This window comes from Brienomyrus brachyistius, chromosome 1 (genome assembly GCF_023856365.1).
Source record: "Brienomyrus brachyistius isolate T26 chromosome 1, BBRACH_0.4, whole genome shotgun sequence".
Classification (NCBI taxonomy): domain Eukaryota; kingdom Metazoa; phylum Chordata; class Actinopteri; order Osteoglossiformes; family Mormyridae; genus Brienomyrus; species Brienomyrus brachyistius.
The window spans coordinates 19,185,937-19,211,617 of NC_064533.1; the positions used below are offsets into that span (position 1 = coordinate 19,185,937).

The window sequence follows — 25,681 nt, forward strand, 5'->3', positions numbered from 1 at the left end:
TTTTCTTCCTCCCAAGTGTGAGGAGCTTGCCGGATGCTCCGCACCAGCTGGCACCCGAAAGGCCCCTTCCGACGCTCCCAGAAAGCATGTCGCTACCCCATTTGGTCAACAAGATGACCGAGTTTGGGTGCCAGTCACTGGGACCGGCAACGATTTGTTTTCCCCTCCAAAGTGTTAGAATTATACTTCAAGGGCCACAAGTTAAAGGCACACGTGTCCTAAATCAACAAGATCAGGGTACTTCTTAGTCTGCTAATTAATCCCCAAGATGGAGGGCGAGCCACAAAATTTTCTGGAAGTTAATTAAAAAAAAGGGAATAATGCAGTTAAAAAAATTATTTAAAAAATAAAATAAATAAATAAAACAAATTCTTTGACTGGTTGGCACTCACTCAGCTTGTTATTGACTGTATCTCACCAGTATATGTGCACTCATGGGAGTTTTATTTACCGAAAGAGGGAAGAACGAAAAATGATTGGTTCAGAGAGTTTGGTAAGTAAAAGTATATTGTGCAGCTAGTATATCACCAGTTTGTGTGCCACCTTCACACACTCATGTGACTGCAGACAGACAGACAGACAGACAGACAGACAGACAGACTAATTAGTTCCTGGAAGTGGGACTCTGATCACAGTTTGGAAGACTTAAATGTATTTTTAAATATATCCGAAATAAAAGGTAAAGGGCTGATAATTCAATATTAAAGGTTTTAAAGTCAGTCGCAGAAGCTCCTCCTATTTTGCACCTGCACTGCATGAACCTTGATTATTGGCTTGGAAAAAAAACAACTTGGAAGCACATTCAAGTCCAGGGGAGGGGGGCACACCAAAATACGACACGCTTGTTTTTACACGGGAGACACACAAGGGAGACCCTAATCCTGGACGAGGTGCACAGCGCCCTGCCCTGACAACCCCGGAAAGAAGGGGTTAGCGCTAAGCCTTGAGGGAATCTACCTGGCCCCTTTCACACCTCCCCAAATAAAAGAGGATGAGAAACCATTAGGAATTTAAACCCTTGAATTACAGAGCTAATGAAAGTCACATCCAGGGAAACACACCAGGCGCATGCGTGCCGCAACCTGACCTCGAGGGCGCCACTGTTCCAGCACCTCGGTTACCACCAGTGCTACAGAGACGCAGGGGGAACCATTATGTCCTCATGTGGCCAGTAGTGGGAACTGTGGGAACCGAACAGGAACCGGCCCAACCTGCATAAGGTGCAGCAGCCTCCCCCCAGCCGCCGTCTCCCCGTCATCCTCACAGTCTTGCAGGAACGTCTGCCGGTCCTCACAGAATATCCTGCAATGGAAGGAGGGTCATATGACCCCCGACTGTGAGCATGCTCTCGGCTCTCATAGACAGCTAACTACATTTTAATCAATGATAAACTGGGATATTAACAACTTTAATACACATTTAGTTAGATGCACGCGATCATCAACACCATCATCATGAATGTAGAAACTGCAAACCACCTGCAAGGTGGGGTAGAGCGTTTGGCGATGGAAGGACTGGGAATCAAGCAGCTAGAGCGTGGATGGGCGCTACTAGCAACTGAGCTAAAACTCTCATTTACCATGGTTAACCTTGAGGTAGGATCAAGAGCACAGAGCAACACGGATTAAAAACTTTCCCTTCACATGCAGGAAGCTGAGCCCAGCAGCACTACCCCTCCCACTACCCCCAGGAGCTACACCCACGGTGTGGAGACCCAGAGTGACCTCTTCACTTCCGGAGTTCATCCGAAGTATTCCCTGGGGATTCATCCGAATGCTACCCGGAGGATAGTGAAAGTGGGAGAATACGCGAAACAAGGCCAAAGTGTTCCAATCAGACGTCAAATGGTCCGGACGGGGGTCAGAATCCAAAAGGCCGTGGGGGGTTTAAAAGAAAGTTGAACTGTGCAGAGGGCACAATTAAAAAGCGATTTGAGGAACAAGCTAGATAAGAGAGACTCCACTGAGGGTGAGTAGCCGATTGGAAGCAGTCTGGATGCTGGCAGATGTAAGACCTCGCATCTCCCCTCCTCGGCCTTGGAGAAAACGATCCCAACAAAGGACATCTTACCCCCCCCAGCAAAGTTACCGGCACATGCTCACAACACGCCATTAGTTCACGGTTATTTAGCATATTATGGCGCGAAGAATCCATTATGAAGCCACGTGGTCAGGGATAATGACCATAGATGGTGTATGACTTAACTGCATTGTTTCTGTAGCTAATCTGTTTGTTTAGGATTTAGCACGTAACCAGCAGGATGGGTGAGCTAATCCTCCCAGTGTGTCAGCCAGTGTGCAGGCCAACATGGCCAGAACAGGGGATAGTCCTGCCCATTAGCCATCATCACATCACCCAGAAGCTTCAGTGTTCCAGATGGGCCAACTGGCTGCAATTTCATCCTTCCGGCGTCAGAAAGGAGAAAAATCGAAAGCCAACTCTCAGTGCCGACATGAGTTCAGGTTTGCGTCTGTGAATCACAGTTTGTTTTTCGATGCATGTGCATCATGGGGCTGGTCAACCCTAAGCCCCCGATCATCCCATACCTGTAGGCGTAGATATTGTGTGTGGCACTTGCAATCTTCTTGTTTTCATACAGGGCATCCAGGACCATTTTGACCTGAAAGATGGATGTGTGCATTACTCCCTTGGCTGATGTGATACACCCCCACACCCCCCACCAGCAATTTCCCATTAATACAGCTATATGTTTCTGCCGGCAGAGCCCTTCCCAGTGCAAATCAGCAACTTCTAGATTGCAAGCTCATATGTATAACAAGAAAACTGCATCCAAAGAAACATATCAAACATTCTTTTGCTTTCTGTAAATATCATGGGCTGGCATGTAAATCCCAGCCAGGAATCAGTAGTTTCCTGAAAAGGCAACATGGAGTATTTTGGGCATTTAATCGCTGCAGTATCTGTAGCCCTCCCCCCATTGTAGAGACTGTTTCTGACCAACTGGGGGCCCCCAAGCCTCAAGGGCCTCTCATACATCTGCGGTTTGAGTGGTTAAACACTGCTGCTGTCTGCAATCTTTCCCTTCAATACAGAGACGCAAAATGTAGTGGCATCATCACGGTTTCAGGTATGCTGGGGTCGCATTGCAATCGCCACAGCGACCATAACAGAGGTGCTGCAAGGGAGCAAGTGTTCAGAGATTGGCCCTGCATAATTTCTAGGACCAAAGTGTGGACTGAAGATGTGTTTTCACCATAACGCAATGATGTGTCACATGTCAGACACGGATTATAGGTAATCATGCATTTCTACTCATTGAAATTTTTTGTTAAAATCATCCCCGATGGGATACGATGGGTTCGGGCTTAATTTATATCATTTTACATGGGCTTGGGCCAGGCCAGGCTCCGGCTTGCACGGTAATTGAGCGGTCAGGTGTAGAGCTAAAGATCTCTGCTGGGTACTGATAGGTTCGGTCAGGTTTGGCCTTAATTTCTATCATTTTTCACGGGCTTGGGCCGGGCCGGGCTCCGGCTTGCACTATAAATGAGCAGTGAGGTGTAGAGCTAAAGATGTCTGCTGCGACCCGACGGGTTCGGACAGGTTTGGCCTTAATTTCTATCATTTTTCACGGGCTCGGGCCGGGCCAGGCTCTGGCTTGCACGGTAAATGAGCGGTCAGGTGTAGAGCTAAAGATTTCTGCAGGGACCAGATGGGTTCAGTCAGGTTCGGGGTTAATTTCTATCATTGTACACGGGCTTGGGCCAAATTCTGGCGGGATCGGACCTTGTCGGGCCTAAATTTTAAGGGTTCTGAAAGTGAACTGTCCCATTCCTGATTGATATAGAATTTCAACTGCGCAAAAGTTCAGAATCTCTTTTGTTGCATTTGTTGTTTCATAATGAGCCAAATGATTTCAGTTGGTAACAGGTCTGGACTGCAGTCTAGTACCTTGACTCTTCTACTACGGAGCCATGCTCATGTAATACATGCAGAATGTGATATGACATTGTCTTGCTGAAATACACTAGGCCTTCTCTTTAAAAGACATTGTCCCGATAGTAGCATATGTTGCTCCCAAACCTGTATATATTGTTTAGCATCAATCGTGCCTTCCCAGAAGTGGAAGCTACCCAAGCCATGGGCACTAATGCACCCCCATACCATCACGGATGCTGGCTTTTGAACTGTCTGCTGATAAGCTGGATGGTCCCTCTCCTATTTAGCCAAGAGGAGCAGCGTCCATGATTTCCAAAAAGAAATTAAAATTTTGATTTGGCAGCTCACAGGACAGTTTATCATATTGAATCAGTCCATCTTGAATGAGCTCAGGCCCAGAAAAGTTGGTGGTATTTCTAGATCACATTTAGATTGTTTCTTCTTTGCGTGGTTTTATCCTGCATTTTTGAATGACATTGATCTTCAGAAGTGTTCCGGAGTCCATACACTGATTTCCACTACAGAATCATGTCTGCTTTTAATGCCGTGCCACTTAGGACCCAAAGATCACAGCTATCCAATATTGGTTTTCAGCCTTGTCCTTTGCCTTCGAATTCTTTGCAATATTATATTGAGATACAGTATTCTTAAATCACTGCACTATTTGCCCAGACAGTCTTTCACAGAGTGGTGAACCTCTCCCCATCTTCACTGCACAGAGACTCTGCCTCTCGGGGACGCTCTTTTTATACCCAATCATCTTACTGACCTGTTGCCAATTAACCTAATTACTTGTGAGATATTCAACAAGGTGTTTTGTTTCAGCATCACACAACTTCTCCAGTCTTTTGTTGCCCCAGTCCCAACTTTTTTGAAATATGTTGCTGGCATCAAATTCAAATTGACCATTTATTTCAACATTCATTACGCTGTCTGCAGATTACTCTGATTTTATTTCAATTTTACAGACTGTCCCAACTTTTTTGGGAAATAATGGTGGTAATTGGTATATACAAAATGACCCCACCCACTGCAGAAACCGACACCCAGTTTCTCCAATCATTGTTGTTATGTAACAGCAATGATAATGGACCTTTACTGCTAAAAAGGTTGCTGGTCCAAGCCCCAGGGTTAAAGTCAAGGAGTGAATTCCCGCATTAAGTACTAAATTATAAATAGGCAGCCCAGCACAAGTCACTTCTGTCAAGAAATAAAAATACACTTTTAAAAAGCAGGACCCGCAGGCAGAACAGAGCATGTTCAACACAGCCACAGATAATCCTGCGCATGGTTCAGCATCACCCCGCTAACGAGTCTGGCCGCGTCATCACCCTCTGTGCTGGGGCGGGGGGGGAGGGCACCGAACCAAAACAAATGCAAATTGTCAGTGAGTAATAATGCACGAGCAAAACGTCTGTGACATCAAAACCAGAGAGGACAGACTTACGCAGGCTAGGTTTCCGAGACAACGGAGAAAAAGAAATGAGATTCGAACATCAAAATTACTTTACTGTTGGCTTTGCTAACAAGCACAAAATAAGCCAGGGGGTTGCGTGAATAAACGGGGCCGTGACTAAATGTAAGAGGTGGGGGCCCATCAACCCCCCCCCCATTGTTCATTTAAGGTTTGTGAACAGCTTTGAGGTCAGGCTGCCCGCGAGTGTCAGTCAACACCATAAACACGAAATAACGCAGCTTTGTGCGACTAAGCGAAACCACCCCCCTTGCCAATCCCCCCCCCCCCCCCCAAGATGCCATGCCAGGCCAAGAGACACTTGAATTGAAGATTCAATCGCGGTTAAGAAGAACAGAGGGATCGTTTTTCACCCTGCTACCTGTTTGTGTTTTTACATGATGGATTACAGCCGACATCATCTCGAGTGGAAAGATCGGCATGGGACAAACCCGTGTCCCGCCAAAGCTGGGGAGACAATGCCATATTTACATAAAAATAATCACGACTTCGCCGCATGCCGGCAATTTTCAATTAACAGCCCTTGATCGTTTCCATTCACGGGAGAAACAGCACGGCTGGTTGGACACGAGCATTATTTAGCTCTGATCGAGCACTCGAGGCAAATTCATCGTCAAACGGGAAGGTGACGGGGTCCCTGACAGATGAGTAATGTCAGAGCGGGATTAATAAATAGCCCCAGATAGGATTTTATAGTCATTTACACATCAGAGAGAAAGACATGGTGACAAGTTATTAGGCATGCATACCGGCAGCGTGGGTAGCAGGCCTCGACGTTAAACCCGAGCGTGCAAGATAAGGGGCCGGGGGCAAACGCTAATTTGGATGTTGTTTGAAAGTGGGCAGCTCACGACGCTGCTTTCATATCTGGAAATCAATGAACAACAATCCTGTGGCTCTCGCAGTCCAGGCACAAAATATGTGTCCAAATATTTAAGTGAAATTTAAGCATAAGCTGTCTTAGTAGGTGGGAGTCCTGCCTGGTTCAAACTGACCTGACCTTTCATTTATTTAATATTTTTTTCTATAGCACCTTTCGCAATGTTTACATGAAACGATGCGTGAAACAGGGATAAGGGAAGAGGAAAAGAAAGAATACCGAAAGTCAACGGAGAAGTGGGACCAAAAACTCCCAAGTAGGGAGTAATAGGACGGGTCCAATTCAGAAAGGAATGCGAGAAGTGGGTTTGGAAGCGTACCATGGCCGCATTACCACATGAGAATGTATCTGTGAGAAATTTCTTGTTTCTCTGGCAACTGCCCCCCCCCTCCAGCTACACATGCTAATGTAGCTCCCAGGTTGGCCCGCAAATGATTCAGGCACGTTTGGACCCAACGCAGCGTTTCTGAGAACGTTTCCTCTGGTGCTGACTGGCCGGCAGTCGGCCGTGGTAACCACGGCAGCCAAATCACGCATTCTGCGCTTCCCTCCTTTTTCAATTGTTCGTCTGTTGGGGAAAATGAATAAATGAATGTTCTGTGATTTGGGGGGTGGGGGTGGTGCAGGGAGGAGCTCCGCGATGATAGTCTGCTGTCTGAATCTGAGCCACTGGAGCTTCCAGAGATTCCAGCGGGAGCAGAGGGGCAGAGGCGGAGCTGTGCATTCTGACAGGCTGTGCTCATCCTCCCCCAAGATCGAAAGCCCCCCTCCCCCAACAATAAATTTTTTATTTTTTTTTATAGGGGGGGTGGGGGTGATAAGTACCTGTTTGGATGCCACCACTGGGGCTAGATGGGGCTGGAAGGTGCTACGCCGGTCTGTGATCACCTGTCCGTGAGTGATGAGAGGGGTTTCCCCATCTGTGAAGCAAGACAGGAAAAGACCAGAAGGCACCAGCTCATCATCTTCGCTTAATAACGGCTCATGGTTTTCAGGTGTTACTATTCTGCCAGTGCAATGTGCATATGCCCCCCCTGGATGGCTGTGGGGTTGGGGTAGGCACCCTTGGGATTGGCAGGTTAAAGCCCTTGAAAGGGCACAGTGCTGGTTATTGTGGAGACACGTTTAGCGGCTATAAATTTTCCCTCCTTTTCTATGGTGGCTCCTCTGAGTGACTTTCATGAGCATTATGCTCCATGTCGCTGAAATGCAGATGCATCGGGCCCTGAAGGCACCCAGCAGATGCATGGCCACAGCTCCACAGCCGAAACAGATGCCACACACCTGGTCCTCCGACTCCTCCCCCCCAGCCCTGAAAATGAGACACACCCCCATACCTCCTATGGCCTCCGAGGACAGCTGCACCTGCTCCATGGCCGACACGAGCTCGAGGCAGTGCGGGACGCCCCATGCCACGTCATCCTCCGCGCCGCCCTTCTCCTCCGTACTCATCCTCATCTTGAAGCCTTCCTCTGTTAGAAGGGCACACAGGAACATCAGCTGGGCACCCTCACGGGCCATGCCTGGTAGACGCTGTAACCTTTGACCTTCTGGGCCTGGAACTGAGGGCCTAAGAGGGAGAAGAACTGGGAAGAAAGCTGGGAAGGGTCCCTGGAGGCTGAACATTCAGATGGTTCTTCATTAAAAAAGGGACAAATGTAGATTACAGGTGTTGTGTGGCTCAGCAGGTTAAGATCCTGTGTCTGTGATCAGAAGGTTGGTTGTTCAAATCCTGGGAATGGCATAATGATTTGATTTGATGATTTGGGCCCCTGATCAAAGTACTTAACCCCAAACAGTTCCAGGAACTGACTCGCCCTGCTTTACCACAAATGTGTATATTACTTTGACCAAAAGCATCTGCTAAAATGTAAAAAGTGTAAATAACATCAGGAGGATGGGAGTATAGGATCATGCATAATGAACTCCCTTCATTCATTACCCCATTTTTCATGTAGGGCCCTCAAAGAGCAAGTGTCAGACACTGAGCCGTCAGCAAGGCACTGGGGGACAGCCAACCCCCCACCCACACACCATAATGCTTCTCCAAGTCGGAGCCTGAGTTACGACTGACTTGGAGTCCAAGTTTGCACTGTGAAGACTCGGCGCTGATCGGCAAGCTTCCAGTCTGACACGGACTGATGCGCCAAGGGAAACTACAATTTCCTAAAGGCCTCCATTACCACTGGCCATAGGACGCTTAAAGGGGGCGGAGCGGCCGACAGCATGTGGACGAAAGACGCTCCAGTGTCACATGACACGAGGGCGGCGGCATTACAGATGTCTCCACTCCGAGTGAGTGGCAAATCACATCAAAATAATCATTATCCTCCAGTCCGTTACCTCCAATGACATTTCCATTTTTGTCCCTCCTTTTCATTTCTTAAGCTCCTGTAAAATATTCATTTATATACACGGGCGCTGAAAGGAACTTAATCCCTTCTGAGGGAGGTAAGGTGAACTTTATCTGGTGTCACATTAACATAATTACAGAGTGGCTTTCAAAAGATCCAGCCCGTGGCTGGTTGGGTTTTCAGGAACGTTCAGGCGAGCAGGGTGGGAACACCCTCTCCCTCCCATGCATTCATCAGAAATAGACCAACTCGGATCTACTCTTATATCAGGAATTCCGCTCTGAAAACAAGCAATTTTAAAGAACAAACCAGACAAATGCCAGGATGGATTGACTGTCTGTCTATTTCCAGGCTGCATCTCAATGTTATCACTTTAAAGATTTCTGTAAGAAATCTGTGTAATTTTTAAATTTGCTTTTGCCATGTTTACTTGTCTGCACTATTTGTACTTTGTCTGTTTTGCATCGCTGACTCTGGACATTCTTTACACCAACTTCCAGATGTGACCCCCTGGAATGCCTCTCCGACGGTCCTGAAGCTTCCACATGTTCTGGGCACAAGGTGACTTCCTCGCTCGTACTCTTTTGTTCACACCATCCCAAAACTGCTCTATAAATATGGTTTAGGTTGGAAGATTGGGGGAGCCAGGTCACCTGACCCAGCACTCCATCCGTTTCCTTGTTCAAAAGATAATACATACTACATCAAGGTGTGCTTAGGATCGTTATCTTGTTGAGCAACATAAGAACATTACAAACTAGAAGAGGCCATTCGGCCCATCAAGCTCGTTTTGGGACAACTTAACTAATAGCTGAGAGCTGTTAAAATCTGACCTAGCTCTGATTTAAAGGAACCCAGGGTTTTTACTTATGGCCACGAGTTCTAGTATTTAAACTAATATTGAAATAACCATTTGGCTGAACAGCATCCAGACCTGTTAGAAACTTATATACCTGGATCATGTTCCCCTTAGTCTCCTTTGCTGGAGGTTAAACAGATTCAGCTCAGCTAACCCATCCTCATAAGACCTTCCTCTAAGACCAGGACTCATTCTTGTCACCCTACATTACATCCTTTCCAAGGCAGCAATGTCCTTCTTAAGGTATGGTGACCAAACCTGCACACAATGTTCTAAGTGGGATCTTACCAAGGAATTATATAATCATAGCATCACCTCCCTTGACTTAAACTCCACACACCTAGAGATGTAACCTAACATCCTATTGCCCTTTTTTATTGCTTCCCCACATGGATGAGAGTGGGACATGGAAGCATCAACATACACACTGAGGTCTTTCTCAATCTTCTACCTTTATTTCAGTGGAACCCATAAAATATTTGTACTTTATATTTCTGCACCCTGCATGTATTACCTTACGTCTATCTATATTAAATTTCATCTGCCAGGTATCAGCCTAATTAACTAAAAGAATGGTATCAGCTAATTAACTCAAGATCCCATTGTAGCCTCTGTGCTGCTAGATCAGTATCTGCTACACCACCCACCTTGGTGTCATCTGCAAATTTAACCAGTTTACTGTATGTATTGGTGTCAATACCATTCGTGTAAATTAGAAACAACAGTGGTCCTAAAATTGAACCCTGTGGTACTCCACTATGAAAACAGGCCCACTGTGACATTGTGCCTCTAATAACTACTCGCTGCTTCCTGTCTGTTAACCAGTTTTCGATCCAAGCTGCTACAGTTCCTAAAATCCCTGCAGCTTTGAGCTTAAGCAAGAGCCGTTTGTGGGGGACGACATCAATTTGAAAAACAAATGATTTTCAGTAGGTGTGTCCAGACTTGTGACAGATTTTGTAAGTTTGTCTGTGTTCTATGTATTTACTGCTGCATGCACAAGAATTTCCTCCCGGGATCAATAAAATTTATCTTAATTCTAAAAAACATTTCCACCCACTTAAGAAACATTTTCGTCAGTAGTTTTTGAATTGACAAGCATGAAATGCAGAACCAAAAACGGAAATGATAAATCACGCTGGCGTGCGACAGACGTGTGTGGGATGCAAAACAGCAATTTCTTGCAATCCTTTTTAAACATTTAGGCAATAAATTAAAAAAGAAATGTGAAAATCTACCCATTGTGACATGTGGCATCCATCAGCAGAATGTGCTATGCACTCTAACACTGTTTACTAGCCAATCTGCTCCAGCCTGTGTCCACCTTCCCTGGCCTCCATTTTGCATCCCTCCATCCGTCCTTCCACACAAACCATTACCCCCCCCCACTGTCTCCATTTCCCTTCCACTCAATCTCAGTGACTCCGCCTCCCACGCCTATATCGCCCATGTGATGAGCACATGCGGCTTAAACCCCCTCCCTTCACTTGTGTTTTTAATCGCACCTCCGTCTCACAATCACGCTGAAATCCATGACGACAAAAAAAAAAGCAACGTTTTTTTTTTTTTTAACCCCCCCACCAGACTACAACAGCTTCACTTTAAACAGAAAATGGTTGAATTAAGGGATTGGATCTTGGGAGGAGGAAAAAAAAAATAAGCGCGATCCATTCGTGTCTACTGCTGGCGGCCAAGATGAGAGAGCAAACATTTAACAATGCAGGAGGACACGCCCCTCCAATGATATATCGCCTGAGCGGAAAGTTAATCTTATTAACACGAGGCACCCAACACCCGCATTATCTCATATGTGTTTGCTTGACACTGAGAAATGATTAGCTGGTGTTTGTCGAGCTTTGAAGGGTCAGCTATGTTTACAGGTAAGGGATTATATGATGTACAAGAGGCCGCCTCTGTGAAGCATGTGCATGTAAAGATAGGAGAACAGCAGGGCGTGTGTGGAGGCACAGGTGGGGCGGGTCAGCTGAAGGCTCATGAGGGAGGGTTCGGCATCCAAATGCGAATGAGGCATAGGTCAAGCATCTGCCACACCACTTACTCAGTACCAGGAGATTCAGATGTACCTTCTGCATGCGGAACACAACGTGGGGTGGGCGGGGGTAATACTGGCTCATTAAAGGCTGTAACGTGTCTTTTTGCCGCCTTCGGTTTACTGCCCGCTATCACCTTTGTGCACTTTGGCGTGATCAGGATATAGTGCAGTTAGCGTTATTTAGCATTTAGCATGATTAGCATCCCCAGTATCGTTTCTGCTTAAAGATCCACACAATAACCAATAAAAAAAAAAAATAGAGACACTAACGCTGACATTAGCCGTCAGCAGCATCCACTTCCCTGTGTTGCTTCTCGCTTCATCCCACTCGTTTGCCTCAGTTCCCTGCTTCTTGTTCCTGCTCCCTTCCTTAAAAAGCTGCTATTATGTTGTTGTTAAGTCGCCTCGGTACGTGATCCCTCTCTCCACCCATTATCTCGTCATCGGATTGCACGCTTGATAAGCGCGGCGCCTGATGCGGCCTGGTGGCCAGGCGTTTAATCGCACGCCTAGCTAGTGTGAGGACAATCAGAGGCACTAAGCAGAAATAATCAAACAGCGGACAGCCAAGCCTTCGAATTATGCTCACTGGAATTTAACAACGGCGTTGTTGTAAGAAATATTTAGGACGGACATTTCTGACCGACACCTAGAATAACTCGGCAGATCAGTTAGCTTATGAAATGCCACCACAAATTATACCCCCTTTTTAATAAACAATAACCACTGGGAATTAAGCCCACCCCCCTTCACACACACACACACACACACACACACACACAGTAAACAATAAAGTTTTATATTTGTGCAGCATGGGAGATGCGTGTAATGACGATAATTAGGGCTTATTCCTGGTTGTGGCACGAGGGAAAAAAATGTGTGTCGCCTGCAAACCCTCTTCTGGTTATGCATGGATGCCTCTTCATCACCTGCAGAAGCTGTGTTTTTGAAGACGGACCTCACTTTGGGACCATAAAGATCTGGGGGTTTTGCAGTTGGTGCAGTACATCATAGTCGGAAATCCTAAAGGGAGACGCTTTGTAGTTGAGTCCTCCAGGGAGAGATTTCTTGTATAGCTGCGTTGTGCAAGCATGAGGATGCTGGGAACAGACTTCCTTCCACTACTGAAGCATTCAAAGATTCAATGGAAAAAAATCAGATAGAAGCACTAATTACTGGCCATATCCACACAATCCAACTATTAAACTAAACACAATGCAATCCATAGAAATGCATGCAACACTGCATCAGTTGACAAATAACTGACAAACAAAAGGGCAGAGTCTTTAAAATAAACATGATTTACACCATACACGAAATCCATCAAAACAACTTTAGACCACAATGCCAGTTAAAGGAGTAGATGAACATCCATTCATTTATCCATCCAATCCCCCTAAAAATCATCCATCCATCCATCCATCCATCCTTAAATTGATCTAGTATCCCTCAAAACTTGCCTATTTATCCACCAATCCATTTTCCTTCCAAAACATTCATCCGTCAATCGATCCATCTGTCTTCACAAGCTCTCATTCATCCATCACCCATCAATCCTTCCGTCCAGGAACCCAAGAGCAAAATTACGATCACAGAGGCACCAAAACGGCATACGACCAGGGTTATCTAGCTTTGCAGCGTGGCGCTCTAACTCAAACGCTCTCACCCACGCAGCGACACACGGGGAGCAATTTGCAGCAGGCGACACAAAGCAGGGCACCCACTGGGGAGGCCAAGAGAACATGGCCCCGCCCCCTCCCCTTTTAACACACCTTCACAGCGCTCTGCCTCCCCGTGTCTCCTACAGACACCCTCCAGTGCTTGCCGAGTACCTTGGGAATCTCAATCTCTTTTTCTCCCTCTCTCTTGAGAAAGGGCGCTCATTAAACCCATTCAGAGAGGGCCGTCAAAAAGCCTCCTGCTTACCCCCACTCCCCCGGTAAAACAGTAATCCGCCAATTTATGTCTTAAAAGCTTTCAGAGAGTTCAAAGGTATGTCAAATGCAGAGACTTCTTTACAATGCAGGGGTGTCGGGGCTCACAATCAGCACCACGCACCTGTTGTTTTCCAGCAATTACCATGCAGTGTGTGTCACTGCAGCACATTTTACACAAGTCACTGTGTGCACACACACTTCGAATTACACCTACATTTCACATGCTGCAGGGGAGCTGTATGAATGGCTGACCCTGCGCTCAGACCCAAAGATTCACCCTCACCCTAAAAAGGGAGAACAAGATGGGATATGAGGGAAGAAAGAAAAAAAAAAACACATTTGAACGTACTTGTTCTCATACTTGTACAAATGTTAAAAAAGCTTCATCGCTTATCATATATATGCAGGCATATCGCAAGCATTTACTAAAGTGTTAATGCAAAAAGGCCACAGATAGGTGAATTGATACTTGTATGTACATATATACATATGTGTGTGATCTTTCGTACATATTGCAAGTATGTTTTGGCACGTGTTTTTTGTTAAAAGGTGTTTTGAAATGGTATGGGAAGGTAATGACTAACTTGCATAAAATCTGACTTAAGGGTTTGTGGAACGAATTCAGTTGAGAACTGCCTGCACACACAAACAACTGTGAAATCCTCTATGCAGACACAGGAGCACAGAAGGACACGCGATAAATAATTTGAGTAGCTCAGTGCACAGAAAGGAGAAGGACCATCCCCATTGTGTGTGAATCGAGCCTCTTCCTGGCAGGCTTTGGTGTGACGATCCACTCACCAGGAGATGAGCCTCCATCTCACCAGGAGCCCAGAGAAATGTAATTTAGTGTAGATTTCTATATGCGTGTGGAGAACCGCTTGGGGAGGAGAACTTGGTCCAGGTATTCTGGTTCTGCAGGTGGGGGGGCTGTTTTCGGGGACGTTTCCAGAATGCAGTCGCAGGAACAATAGCTTAACTCAGTTGAGATACGAAGAAGTTTCTAAAATGCAGAGATAATTACGCATCCCTAACCCTTAGCCTCTCCCTAGTGTGTCCCCCTCGTCGAGGGAGTTCACGGAAATCGGGGAAAACGCATAATGATATCAGACCAGGAAATCAGCTGCCATTATTCATCACATTAATTCTGTTTCTAGGATTACATCAAAGCACGAGAAGATCAGTAAGTACGGAATGAGCAGAACTTTCTTTTACATATAAAAGTCACAAATATTCTGTCAGAATATCTCACTCGCACAGGTGAAGGAACAGGGCACTTGTTGCATAACCTGGCAACTGTGGTGCAGGAAATGTGATTTATGATTACATAAGATGATAAGTTTGTGTGTGTTTTGCTAAGGACAAAATGGTGTAACATCATGCATCAGTGACAGTGCACAGTCTCACAGCCTTTCAGTCTTAAGGGGTTTTAAATTCCTCCCACCCAGCCTCCCCATTTCCTCTGACAAGATGAACCACGAAGACAAATAGGTGTCTCCAGATTGTCCATAGTGTGTGAGTGAGTGCCGTGCAATGCATCATGGGAGGCTCCAGGATCGCTGCAACCCTGGACTGGATAACTGGTTATGGATGGATAAAAAGTATAAAAAGCATTGCATTCATTTCTACTCCCAGAATTATTATAGAGATGTATTTGATGTTTTTATTTTAACATATTTACTTCTAACATTTGCAGAGATGGAAATGTAAACAGATACATAAATTTATAGTGACATCTAGTGTACGATAAGAGAACGCACACAACACAGATCATGGTGCAGAATAATCTCCATTGCATGCAAAATTATACTACATGATTAATAAGTTCATGTGCTTAGCCACCACATAAACTATCAGTGGTCCCGCACAGATTCTGGGCATATCGATGTATCCGGAAGGTAAACACAAACACAGTAACCCTCACTACAGCAGAGAAGATTAAAAAGAAAAAAACAGTCCAGCCTGCTTGCTAACGTTTCACTCTGAATCTCTCTTTACCTTGTACTCTACGGCCCAAGCCTGCTCAAAACCAGCTTCAAAAACACACAACAAATAATGAACAAGTAACAGCAATTAGCAGCTTCTTCAGAGGGCAGAGACGGGTTTAGCATTACAAACCAACAGGCTTCTGAAAGAAGAATCTTAGCTTTTATTTATTAAAGGGTAGATCTCTATGGAGGGCTTCAAGTCAAAAATCTTCCTGTTTATTTCACTGCTGCCTCATGGGTAATTAGTCTCTTTATGTAAGAAAATAAGGAAATCCAATATATGATCATTACCTGCTGTTTATACCGTTTATAAGTCCATTTTGAAAACACTAGTGGGGCGGAGGCATATTTTTATTTTACCTGTGTCACTGGTTTGAGATCTTTCCACAAGGAATTCTCTGATCTTCTCCACCCAGAGATAAAGGATGCTTTCCCCAGCATTATCCCTGTAGGAAAACAGTAATTGTAAATAATAATAATAATAATAATGTCATTTTAAACCATGGCATAAAAGTAGCAGGACCTCATGGCCTCTATAGTGATGATAGTGGCCAACTGTAAATGAAGCAGACATGCAAAATGGAAAATTTTATTGTAACCATAAGTTGCAACACATGTCAAAATTAGAGTTACACTGTCACCCACTTGCAGGGTGGCCTATAGGCATATACTGACTGTTCATGCTAATCCCACCCACCTCGGCCCATTTCTCCCATTACTCCTCTCAGTGTCTTTGACATATATTTAAAGTGACTCACACATATAGATCCTCCAGCATGTTAGAGAGCTGTGTTCTCTCAGGTCCTCTCAGCCACGCGGCACTACGGAATGAAACGATCTCTAATTAGCATGTATATGTAATAGGCACTCGACAAAATGTAGCAGATTTAATGTAGTGTAACCATCTATTGAAAGGCTTGAAATTAACATGGGAGAATTATTTCTTAGTAATTACATTTCATGAGAAGAATTCAACGTCGCTCACATTTATTTTATTGCACTCCGATTCCGAATTATTCTGGGTGACATACATACAGTTTCAGTTTGAAGATTTTGACTGCAGCGAGAGTGGCATCGTTATCTTTGGCCAAAGCAATTTCCTCATCTCATAACTATTAATCCACTTACATCCTCAGTTCATTAATACGTAATATTTGAAAACAAGACAACTGACAAACTCTCAGTAGCACTTACTTAAGTTGATAAATAGGTGGAGAGGCACTTGGGTAATCAGGTGGTAGGATAATCTATTTTAAAAAAGCAGGATTAAAGTGAAACATTGTATTTATTTATCAGATGCTTTTGTCCAACGCAACATAAAGGGTCAGATTGAGGGCATTGCTCAAGGGCCCAATGGTGACATCACTCTGCTGGCCATGACATTTAAACCAGCAACCTTTCAGTGACAAGCACAGTATCCTAACCCAGAGCCACACACCACCCTCTAGTGACATAGGTACAAACACTTCTGAACGGAATTGCATTGATAGCCTTACCTGTAGACACACGGTCCATTTTGACGAGCTCGAGTCAGCTGAGATTTTGATACAGAATATTCTAGATGCCTCGTCGATCACGCACCACTCATCACCATATATGGAGGAAAGAGCTTCGACCTCATCGACCTGAAAGAGACAACAAGGGAGATGGAGGCGTTTCAAGTGAAGACATCAGAGAAACCGATCACGCCACATTTGTCCCTAGCTGTAGATCATGGCGTCCTTTAACCTGTACACATCCATCAGTCATTCGCAGTGTTATTAGTTGCAAAAACAGTTGTAATATACTGTGAAAGGCCCATTAGTTTCTTTTTTTGTTTATGATATTATATGCATTGTGTTGTGTACACAATAGAATAGGATCGCTGGTTATTTCTATCCAATTAGAGCATTAGGTCTAGTTTTACATATTGGCTTTTGCCAGGGACGAGTGGCTCGTCATCCCAATTATCCTATTTACTTTAATTTGTAGAATGTAATTAACACTGGAGTATCATGAAAGAAGCTACCTGAGAGCCCCAAAGGCCCGCAAAATGCTCAGAAGATCAATGGTGGCTTGGAGACTGAGTGTTTCAAAATCCTCCCACTCATGAAAAACAAGGGCAGCGGGTCCAGCTGCCGGGACCATTTCCAACGTCACACAGAAAGACAGAAAGGGATTTTCAGGGACACACAAAGTTTCTCTGCGTTCCATTAGTAGCGGAAAAACTCACGCAACTTGGTGCAAGAATCCCCCCTGATAAAATAAAATGACCGCAACTGATCCTTCTGAAAGCCCTGAAGTCAAGAACTGTGATGTTTAAATGACTACTCTGTCACAGAGAATCACTTAACCGCCTTGGAAACCTCAGTCAAAGATTGCTACATGAAAACAGAGAATTCAATATGACGTTTAAAAAAAAAAAAAAAAAACACACCCGCACATGTCAGAGAAATAATAACCATGCTGAAGGTGAAATTACCAGCTTGCTATGAGGAGAGAGAACTAACTTTTAACAAAAAGCAGAGAAGGCAAGAGCTTCAGAATAAAAGACCACAGTCAACAGAAGTCAAAATTGATGACAAATATTTTATTTCAGATCTCATGAAGCACAGAAGTGACAACAAGAACCATGACAGGGTACTGCACTCTGCCCCTCAAAATGGTGCCTTGGTTGTGTTCTGGAGACTTAAGGAAAATAAAAATGCTTCACTTTTGTTTCACTGTATTTCTTTTATTAGGCTCTTTCTCAACCAGAATCCACACTTGGAGCAAATGGGCCTAGAGAGCCCATTCCGATGTTACTACATGTACTCTGTGAAACTTTTCAAAGAAAATTTTTAAGTTCATTAAAAAAAAAAAAAAAACTGCTCGCAGTTAATGACAGACATAAATATACAGAGATAAACTTTCTTAAACCGATACCAGCAACAGGGACGAGAGAGTAAACTGAATAAAGCAAAAGTCATGGATTTGGACAGAATATTTCCCGAACAAACTTTGGGCAAACCTTTTCGAAGAAGTTACTCTGTCTTTTAAAAAGATCTTTTGGGCCGCGTGAACCATACGATCGGCTTCATAGTGTCAAAGAAGGATACAAAATCGTTGCTAGTAGATCTCAGTCAGATATAACCCGCGGTCAATCACAGCAAGCTTTTACACAATCCTAACCGGCATACCCCCTGAGTGAATAATCAGTTATTGCGTTGAACCCGCAGAAAACACGCAACTAACTTACTTGAGCCTGAAGATCTCCTGCATTTTCAACAGAAGTGGCCATTCATACTAACGATGACAGCAAGCAAGTGAAACTTTTAATTTGGTTCCCAACCTAAATGGAGTTAAGAAATGCAAAGTAACAATGGCTGGACTTCAGTTATATAACAACAACTAAAAATATAATGCACTTTTCAGAAACCACTGTAGTTACGACTGTTATTCCACAGTAAGCGACTTTAAGACAGCTGCAAGCAAGTTCAATTGTCCAACCCCTGCTATACGGGTGACCTGCGCATGCAAGGGGCAAGCTTACGTAGTTCTACTTCCGGGGTAAAGAGGGGCGCTACAATAGCCGCTGCTAGCTAGCCGTTAGCTCGCAGTCAGTAACACGATATGTCGGAAGTGTCGGTGTACGCTTGACACTAGAAAAGGAGAAAATTCATAGAGCAGAAAGTATTCACATTTATTTTACGACCTAAACAACAGTTAACAGGACACAGAATAAATAGACATAACATTTTCTAGCACGAGAACTAGTTAAATGGTCGACTGATAAAAGCTGACCGAACTAACAATGTGGGTAATTCACACCCAAAATTATTTTAGTAAGGCAGTTTAAAATAATAGCATTACAGATAAATGCAATTTAATATTGTTATACACGCATTAATGTCAGCTACATTTCAATGTACGAAAATAAAAGTATGCACGCAGCTTTCTCGTGTAACAAAACTTCTACCTGTGCGTGACAGGTGCGCGTGCACAACAGCAGCCGGTCCACCTCATGCTCACGCCGCATTACCGCCCCTTTAATCTAAAATCTGCCTTATCTGCTCAGTTTCTTTTATCAGCCGGCGATGCTTGGCTTCCGCAGAGGTGAGGCAAAAGTTTTGGTAAACTGCAGCGAATATTCTCGAAAGCGCTACATTGTAACGGCGTGTGCAAAGCTTTTTACTAACTCTGGTTAACAGCTTAGTAAGGCAGTCACATGCTGGTTTGCTTAAGGTCATGCAAAACTTTACTTAAATCTGTCGATCACTTAAAAAAACACTGAGCAGTGACACGACTACCAGACGTCGAAAACGAGAGCTGAACGGCGCATATCGGTGAAGAGCTCCGCATGTCTTTCACGGATATAACATACTTTTTAAAAAGGTGCGTAAATGTGCATTTCCAAGCGACACTGTCGTTTTCTGCTTTCATCGTGAGTGATTGGAGCTTATTAAAAGTGACAGCCTTGTCTGTGTAATAGGCTATATAAGAGGAGGTTGTTATACCAGATTGACGAACTCGAACGTTTCAGTTTAATTAATTAATTGTGTCTCTCCAGAAAATAGATCGACAAACATTTAAGTCACTGAAGTTGTAGGATGCAGTTGTAAGTTGGGACGAACAGAGCTATAATGTTGAAAATGAAATGAATACCCAAATACTGATAGTGTTTATTCTTTTGAGCAAGTAAAATACTGTACTTAAGTCCAGTGAAAAAAAATAGGATTTCACCAAAACACGCTGTAGCTGTCACATGAGTGATAGACACATATTACCCAACACACTTGCTATCAGAGTATGTGACCAATAAAGTTAACAAAACTATGTGCAAGCTCTAGTTAACATTTTAACCGAACCAGCATTAGGCTCCGTAACACAGAAAGCAGATGGCCAAATAATGCTATTTTAGGATGCATATCTGAACAGTTTGATGTTCCTGACGTCTTCGTTTTGTACATGCATTGCGGTTGTGGTCGCTGACTTCGCTGAACAGAGCCCGCGTGCAGGGTCACACGTGAAAACGTCAGGTGCCCAGAGAAACGGATCATTACAATTTTTCCTTTGGTTTGAGATGTACGATTTGAAACTTTTTTTATTTGCTTGCCGTCATTTGTTTTCACACTCTATCCGTAGACATCTATGAACCAGTTTCAACAGATAACACCAGCCACAGGGAATTTAATAAAAATAGTAAGGGTATTCATGTTTCGCTTGAAAAACGCCTAATAATATAAAACACAGGTAGTGCATTGTATTAAACCATTGGATCACTATCGTTTAAATTATATGTACTGTGTCTTGCCGGACAAAAGCCTGCTTTACACCAAATATGATGTTTTTAAAACTGGCACATGTTCGCTTCGTAATTTTTTGGCACTAAAAATGCTAAGTTCCAATGCCTGCCCATGTATTGAAAAAAAAGGACATTTTTTTTGTTCAAACTTGGCAGGCAACAGGGAAGTCAAGAAATTAAGTTATGTAGAGAAAGCAAAAGCCACTGTTCTTATTTCATTTTTTGGAATAATTGAATTAATTTAAAATGTAGATAGCATTATAAAGTTAATCGGTACTGAAAGGAAACAGATCCTTTTAGGGTGTTTTCACACTTGGCTCGTTTCAGCACTTAAGTGGACTGGTTGCGTTTCTCACAAAAAAAGAGCCATATGTGAAAGCTTCAAACGAACTCATCCTCAAAAAGCGGATGGAAGTCAGACGGCCGCAGTTTGTTAGTAGTCCACTTAGCAGGTTCGTTTGATGGCGATGTGCGAACAGAAAGTGCGCCCAGCTTGCTTCTTTCTTTTCTTCTCAAGGCTTTTTGAAATATCACACGGTGCTGATGTCAAAATGGTCAAAAAATCATTATGAATCTTTAAAATAGATTACACTAATTTATAGAACTGGCAAATGTATTCCGTTAACGCGGCAGTATTTTGTTACCCCAGTGGTTTTTCTCCCAAATGGGAAAGAATATGAATACAGATTTTGTTAGACATCTATAACATTCCTTCCTGGTTGTAAACAACGTGAGAGTTTAGGTCGTGACGTTACACAGAATCCCAGAATTCAGAGGTAAAATCAAAACCTTCGGGGAGCGTCTCACGGAGAGGCTGATGCTACTTGGTATAATTCGTTTTTAAAAATTATCTGACGGAGGCGTTCATAGTATAAACATGTCGTAGTTTGTTGTACTTGTTTTATTTTATTGAAGGCTAATTATACCTTTAAAACTTAAGATCCTTTTATGTTTTAAAGTGTGCTTTCATTGGTTGTCATGCTTCTGTTTCAAGAGCTATTTGCCCAGTAGGTTTAAGATTTTAGATCGATCACGCGGTCAGGATTAGTGTTTCGACCCGCCTGCTGAGTATTACATGTACATGTGGTATATATCATTAATCCTCTAGGTGTGTGATTGAAAAATGTAACATCCATAAACATCCCGACTTATAATACCCTTTGTTTTCTTGTTACCGCCTGTACCGAGTGTAAATATGAAATGGACTGAGACCACATAAAAGCTGAATCATACCGGAAAGTGAACCAAGTGCTTTGGATAGGTGATGGCCGATGTGCATCCAAAAAGGACCGAGGTCTCTTTCTTTTGGCTCACTTTCTGGTCCACTTAGAGGACTGAGTTTCTTTGTTTTAAGAAGACAATTTATGAAAACACTCTTAGTGGAAGGCGTCCTCATGAAAAGTTTTCTGTCTAGAAATAGCAAAATAGACGCATCTCCAGATACGTTGCTTAAACCAGGCCTTTCTTTGAAGTTTACTGAAAATGGGTCGTTATTGTAGTTTTAAGCTACGCCTAACAGATGTAACTATCATGGAATACTGCAGTGCAGTGGTGGTGCCGTTCTAAACGATTGGTAATCCTTACAATAGGCATATTCACATATTTCACGCTTCCACGTTTATCCACTTATTACCCCCAGCATTATGCGCAGTTCCTGTCAAGCACCTTGCTTCAGGGTACTACTGTAGGTACTTCTGGAATCTGCACAGGGTTTGCACAATTGTATGCACTTAACAGCTTTGCCACCTGTTGCCCTAATTCTACTTTCTGAATGATTGAATAGTTGCAGTTATTGCTGATTTGTAGTCTGCCTCATCGTATTTGTTATGACGCCTACCTATATTGTTTTCTAGATGAAAATTTGTATTCTTTCAGATTTACCACTTGGGGGCAGACTAATGCAGTTTGATAACTTCCAAACATATTTATTTTAAAACAACCTAGATAGGTTTTACCAATCTGTATGGTGTGTGAATGTTGTTTAAATGGGGGGAATTATGGAAAACTATTTTCAATGTTTGTCTTAACTGTGCAGCATTCATCTCTTCATAGTTGTGTGTAAAGTGTGTATTTTTTATTTGATGAGTTGGTAAGTATTTCCTCATGAGCTTCCTGTTTGTGAGACTTCATCAGGTCATATGACTGCAGTTCATGGCTTGATATATCATAGACAGCTTTGTGTTGTTACCTGTTTTCAGGAATGCAAGCCTGACTCACTCCATTCAGATATGACCTACAGCAGAATTTCCAAACTCTTTCCTGTTTTCATGTACATAGCTGGCTGTTCCTGGCAGATTATCATCACAGGCACATTACTGAAATCTCTAACACGCAGCGTGGATACTGTTTATGGGATTGGTAGCTTTCTTTAAGGGTAAGTTTCCTTTATGGTTTTAGTCTAAATGTAATGTTCATGAATATGATTTTTGTACTGCTCTCCAATGGGTGTTAAAATGTAGTATTGTTTCAGCTTCTCCTGATTAACCTTTTGTAGAATTAGACTTCATAAAGGAGTGTCTTTTATTATTAGATTCTTTAGCTTTGATAATTGGAAATAAATGTAATCAAAGCAGCCATCCTGTGTACAGATTGATTGAGAATCCCCACCTGATTGGTACATTTCACGGGGCTCTGACCAAATCAGCTGGGCATTTTAAACATCAAGTATGACCCAATGCCTTCAGACTGGCCATATTTCTCAATCACAGATGTGTTGAGGCTCTGCTGTCTTCAGTACCTACCGATTGTTTTCTCTTGCTGGATTTGAAGGCAGGGTTTGCTTTGATGTCTCTGCATCACACGTTTGGCCGATGCCTTTAGTATGCGGGAATGTCGAATCCTTCCAAGCTGCGACAGCTGCTGTTTTACCCCCGGGTGATCATCATCTCCTCAGCATCTTATCTCGATTCCCACGCAGCTGAGGAAAGATGGAGGACCTGGACCCTTCGGAGCAGCTTCTCCATGATGCCAGGAACGGGAACCTTCTAGGAATTCAGAAGCTGCTGCTGTCCAGCCTGAAAGAGGAGTTCAGACTTAACATAAACTGCATAGGTGGGCATGCGGAGATCAGCGCCCTCTGGCAGCAATGACAGAAATGGCATGCAGAAGTCAAAATGGCTAAAAGCCTTAGTACAAAAATGCACAATCATCCCATAGTTTGCCTTTAAACCACGCATTGTGACTTAATTCATATGTGAGCTCTGAAGAGGAATGGCCAAGTTTCACATAGTTTAGGTCAAGCTGATTTGTATGTACAGTAAGGGAAGTTTATCACCTTCAAAATCCCAACTTCCTGAAAACTTTCTTGAGATGAAGTATATCCTGTTTTCTAAAGTATTGTTTGTTTTAAACATTGTCACTTGCGTTCTAATCAGATCTTCGTTTGAGATTAGTTGCAGTTAATCAAGGTTTGAATTGTTGATAACATTAGAGAGTATCTGCCAAGGAAATCCATCCATTAGTGAAGACTAACCGTTTGTCAGTTCAGTATATGCTGAAAAAATTTGTTGGTAGTATCTCCTGCAATGGCATAAGCAGCTGTTTTCTTTAGCCAAATTATCGCCACTTTCTGTATCTGTATAATTATATATATTCACACACACTCATGACTGTTTCATCGCTTGTAAGTTTGTTCTTTAATGCTAAGGTTCTCTCTGTGTCCTTAGGGAAGAGCAAGAGCAACTTCGGTTGGGCGCCTCTGCACCTAGCCAGTTACTTTGGGCATCGAAATGTGGTCGAGGAGCTGCTGAAGGTCAGTGGTCTCTCATTTCTCTTTCTCTGCCACTCCTGTCTTGCCACCCCCTCAGCACAGTAGGGCAGTGATTCGTCATCCCCTCAGTGCAGTGCTGCTGTTATACTCCGCCCCCTAGTGACAGTGTCTACTGGAATGCCCAGCTCCATAGTCACAGCCAGGATCTGATGCCCTGCCCCCCAGTCACAGGCAGGCTGTGATGCTCCATCGCCTGGTCACAGTGTGAAGCAGGATGCTCCACCCCCGCAGCACAGTTAGGACTGTGATGCTGTACCTCTTCTGGCCTGTAATACCAATGACCCATGTCTGTTTACAGGTTGGAGCAGATGTGAACCTGCCCAACAATGTGGGCGACACACCGTTGCACAAGGCCGCTTTCACCGGCAGAAAGGTGCTGTGGTGCTGAGTGTTCCGACTGCGTGTCTGGTTCCGCCGACGGGTTTCGGGAATACCTGTCCTTGCCGTGGATCGATTTAAAAAAAAAAAAAATTTAAACTGTGATGAAGATCCTGGCAGCTGTTCAGTGTCTGTGGTCAAACACCTTTATTTCACATTTGATGCAGAGAGGATAGATTTTTGCTAATTCCCTGTGAAATGTTCTCTGATTTCACCATTTACGGTCAGATTAAAGAACGCAACATTTTTGTTGCATTCTTTTCCATATCGTTTTTCTCCCTAGTCAGGAACTTCCTGCATAATTTTTCCATTGTAAAAAGTCAGGTCAGGTCCTGACAGATGGTTATGGATGAATTCTTCCTTGTCTGTCCCTTGCTCAACAGGAAGTCGTGATGTTACTCTTGCAGTATAATGCCTGTGCTACTGTACTTAATGGGACTGCTCAGATCCCAAAAGACGTTACGAATAATGAGGAAATAAAAATTATGTTGGAAGGTAAGTTGAAACAAGCACGTATAGTGAATTAGAAACGAATGTTAGTTAATCCTTAATATTCATGTGTCAATTTCTTGTTTTTCCACATAACTTTAAACTGATCCACTGATTTAATATTCATCTAATTTACATTGTGTAAAAATACCACAATTGACAGTGGGGGGGGGGTGTTAGGCTATTTTGCTATGATGCTGATCATTAAGGGAAGTGTCAGAATATTTTTTTGTATTTCCTAAAATTTTCTCTGACACACAAATACAAGCAATAATGTTTAACGTCATGTGACTGAGGTCACCAGGTCCCATAGAGAATGAGTGACTTGTTTTAATGA

The 25,681-nt window shown here is 43.5% G+C and overlaps 2 protein-coding genes across 4 annotated transcripts in view; one reads left to right on the forward strand and one right to left on the reverse strand.

The window, feature by feature from the left end:
* impact (impact RWD domain protein) overlaps positions 1-19,035 on the reverse strand; it is a 29,369-nt gene extending 10,334 nt beyond the window's left edge. For 2 of the 3 annotated variants that reach the window (XR_007398053.1, XM_049014145.1), the window contains exons 1-9: positions 18,663-18,942; positions 16,942-17,070; positions 16,640-16,692; positions 16,204-16,266; positions 15,806-15,891; positions 7,592-7,726; positions 7,080-7,174; positions 2,547-2,620; positions 1,212-1,302 (exon numbers count right to left, since the gene is read on the reverse strand). Coding sequence is in view for 2 of the 3 variants with exons in the window: in XM_049014145.1 (XP_048870102.1) it covers positions 1,212-1,302; positions 2,547-2,620; positions 7,080-7,174; positions 7,592-7,726; positions 15,806-15,891; positions 16,204-16,266; positions 16,640-16,692; positions 16,942-17,070; positions 18,663-18,704 (768 nt within the window). In the remaining variant the exon portion in view is untranslated. The other variant, XM_049014154.1, reaches the window with a different exon arrangement.
* Positions 19,036-19,658: 623 nt separating this feature from the next.
* The window catches only part of osbpl1a (oxysterol binding protein-like 1A), a 30,374-nt gene continuing 24,351 nt past the window's right edge, over positions 19,659-25,681 (forward strand). Inside the window, 6 exon segments of the mRNA XM_049013921.1 lie at positions 19,659-19,798; positions 22,986-23,082; positions 23,626-23,759; positions 24,374-24,459; positions 24,776-24,850; positions 25,239-25,350. Coding sequence (XP_048869878.1) covers positions 23,636-23,759; positions 24,374-24,459; positions 24,776-24,850; positions 25,239-25,350 — 397 coding nt within the window. The 5' untranslated portion in view covers positions 19,659-19,798; positions 22,986-23,082; positions 23,626-23,635.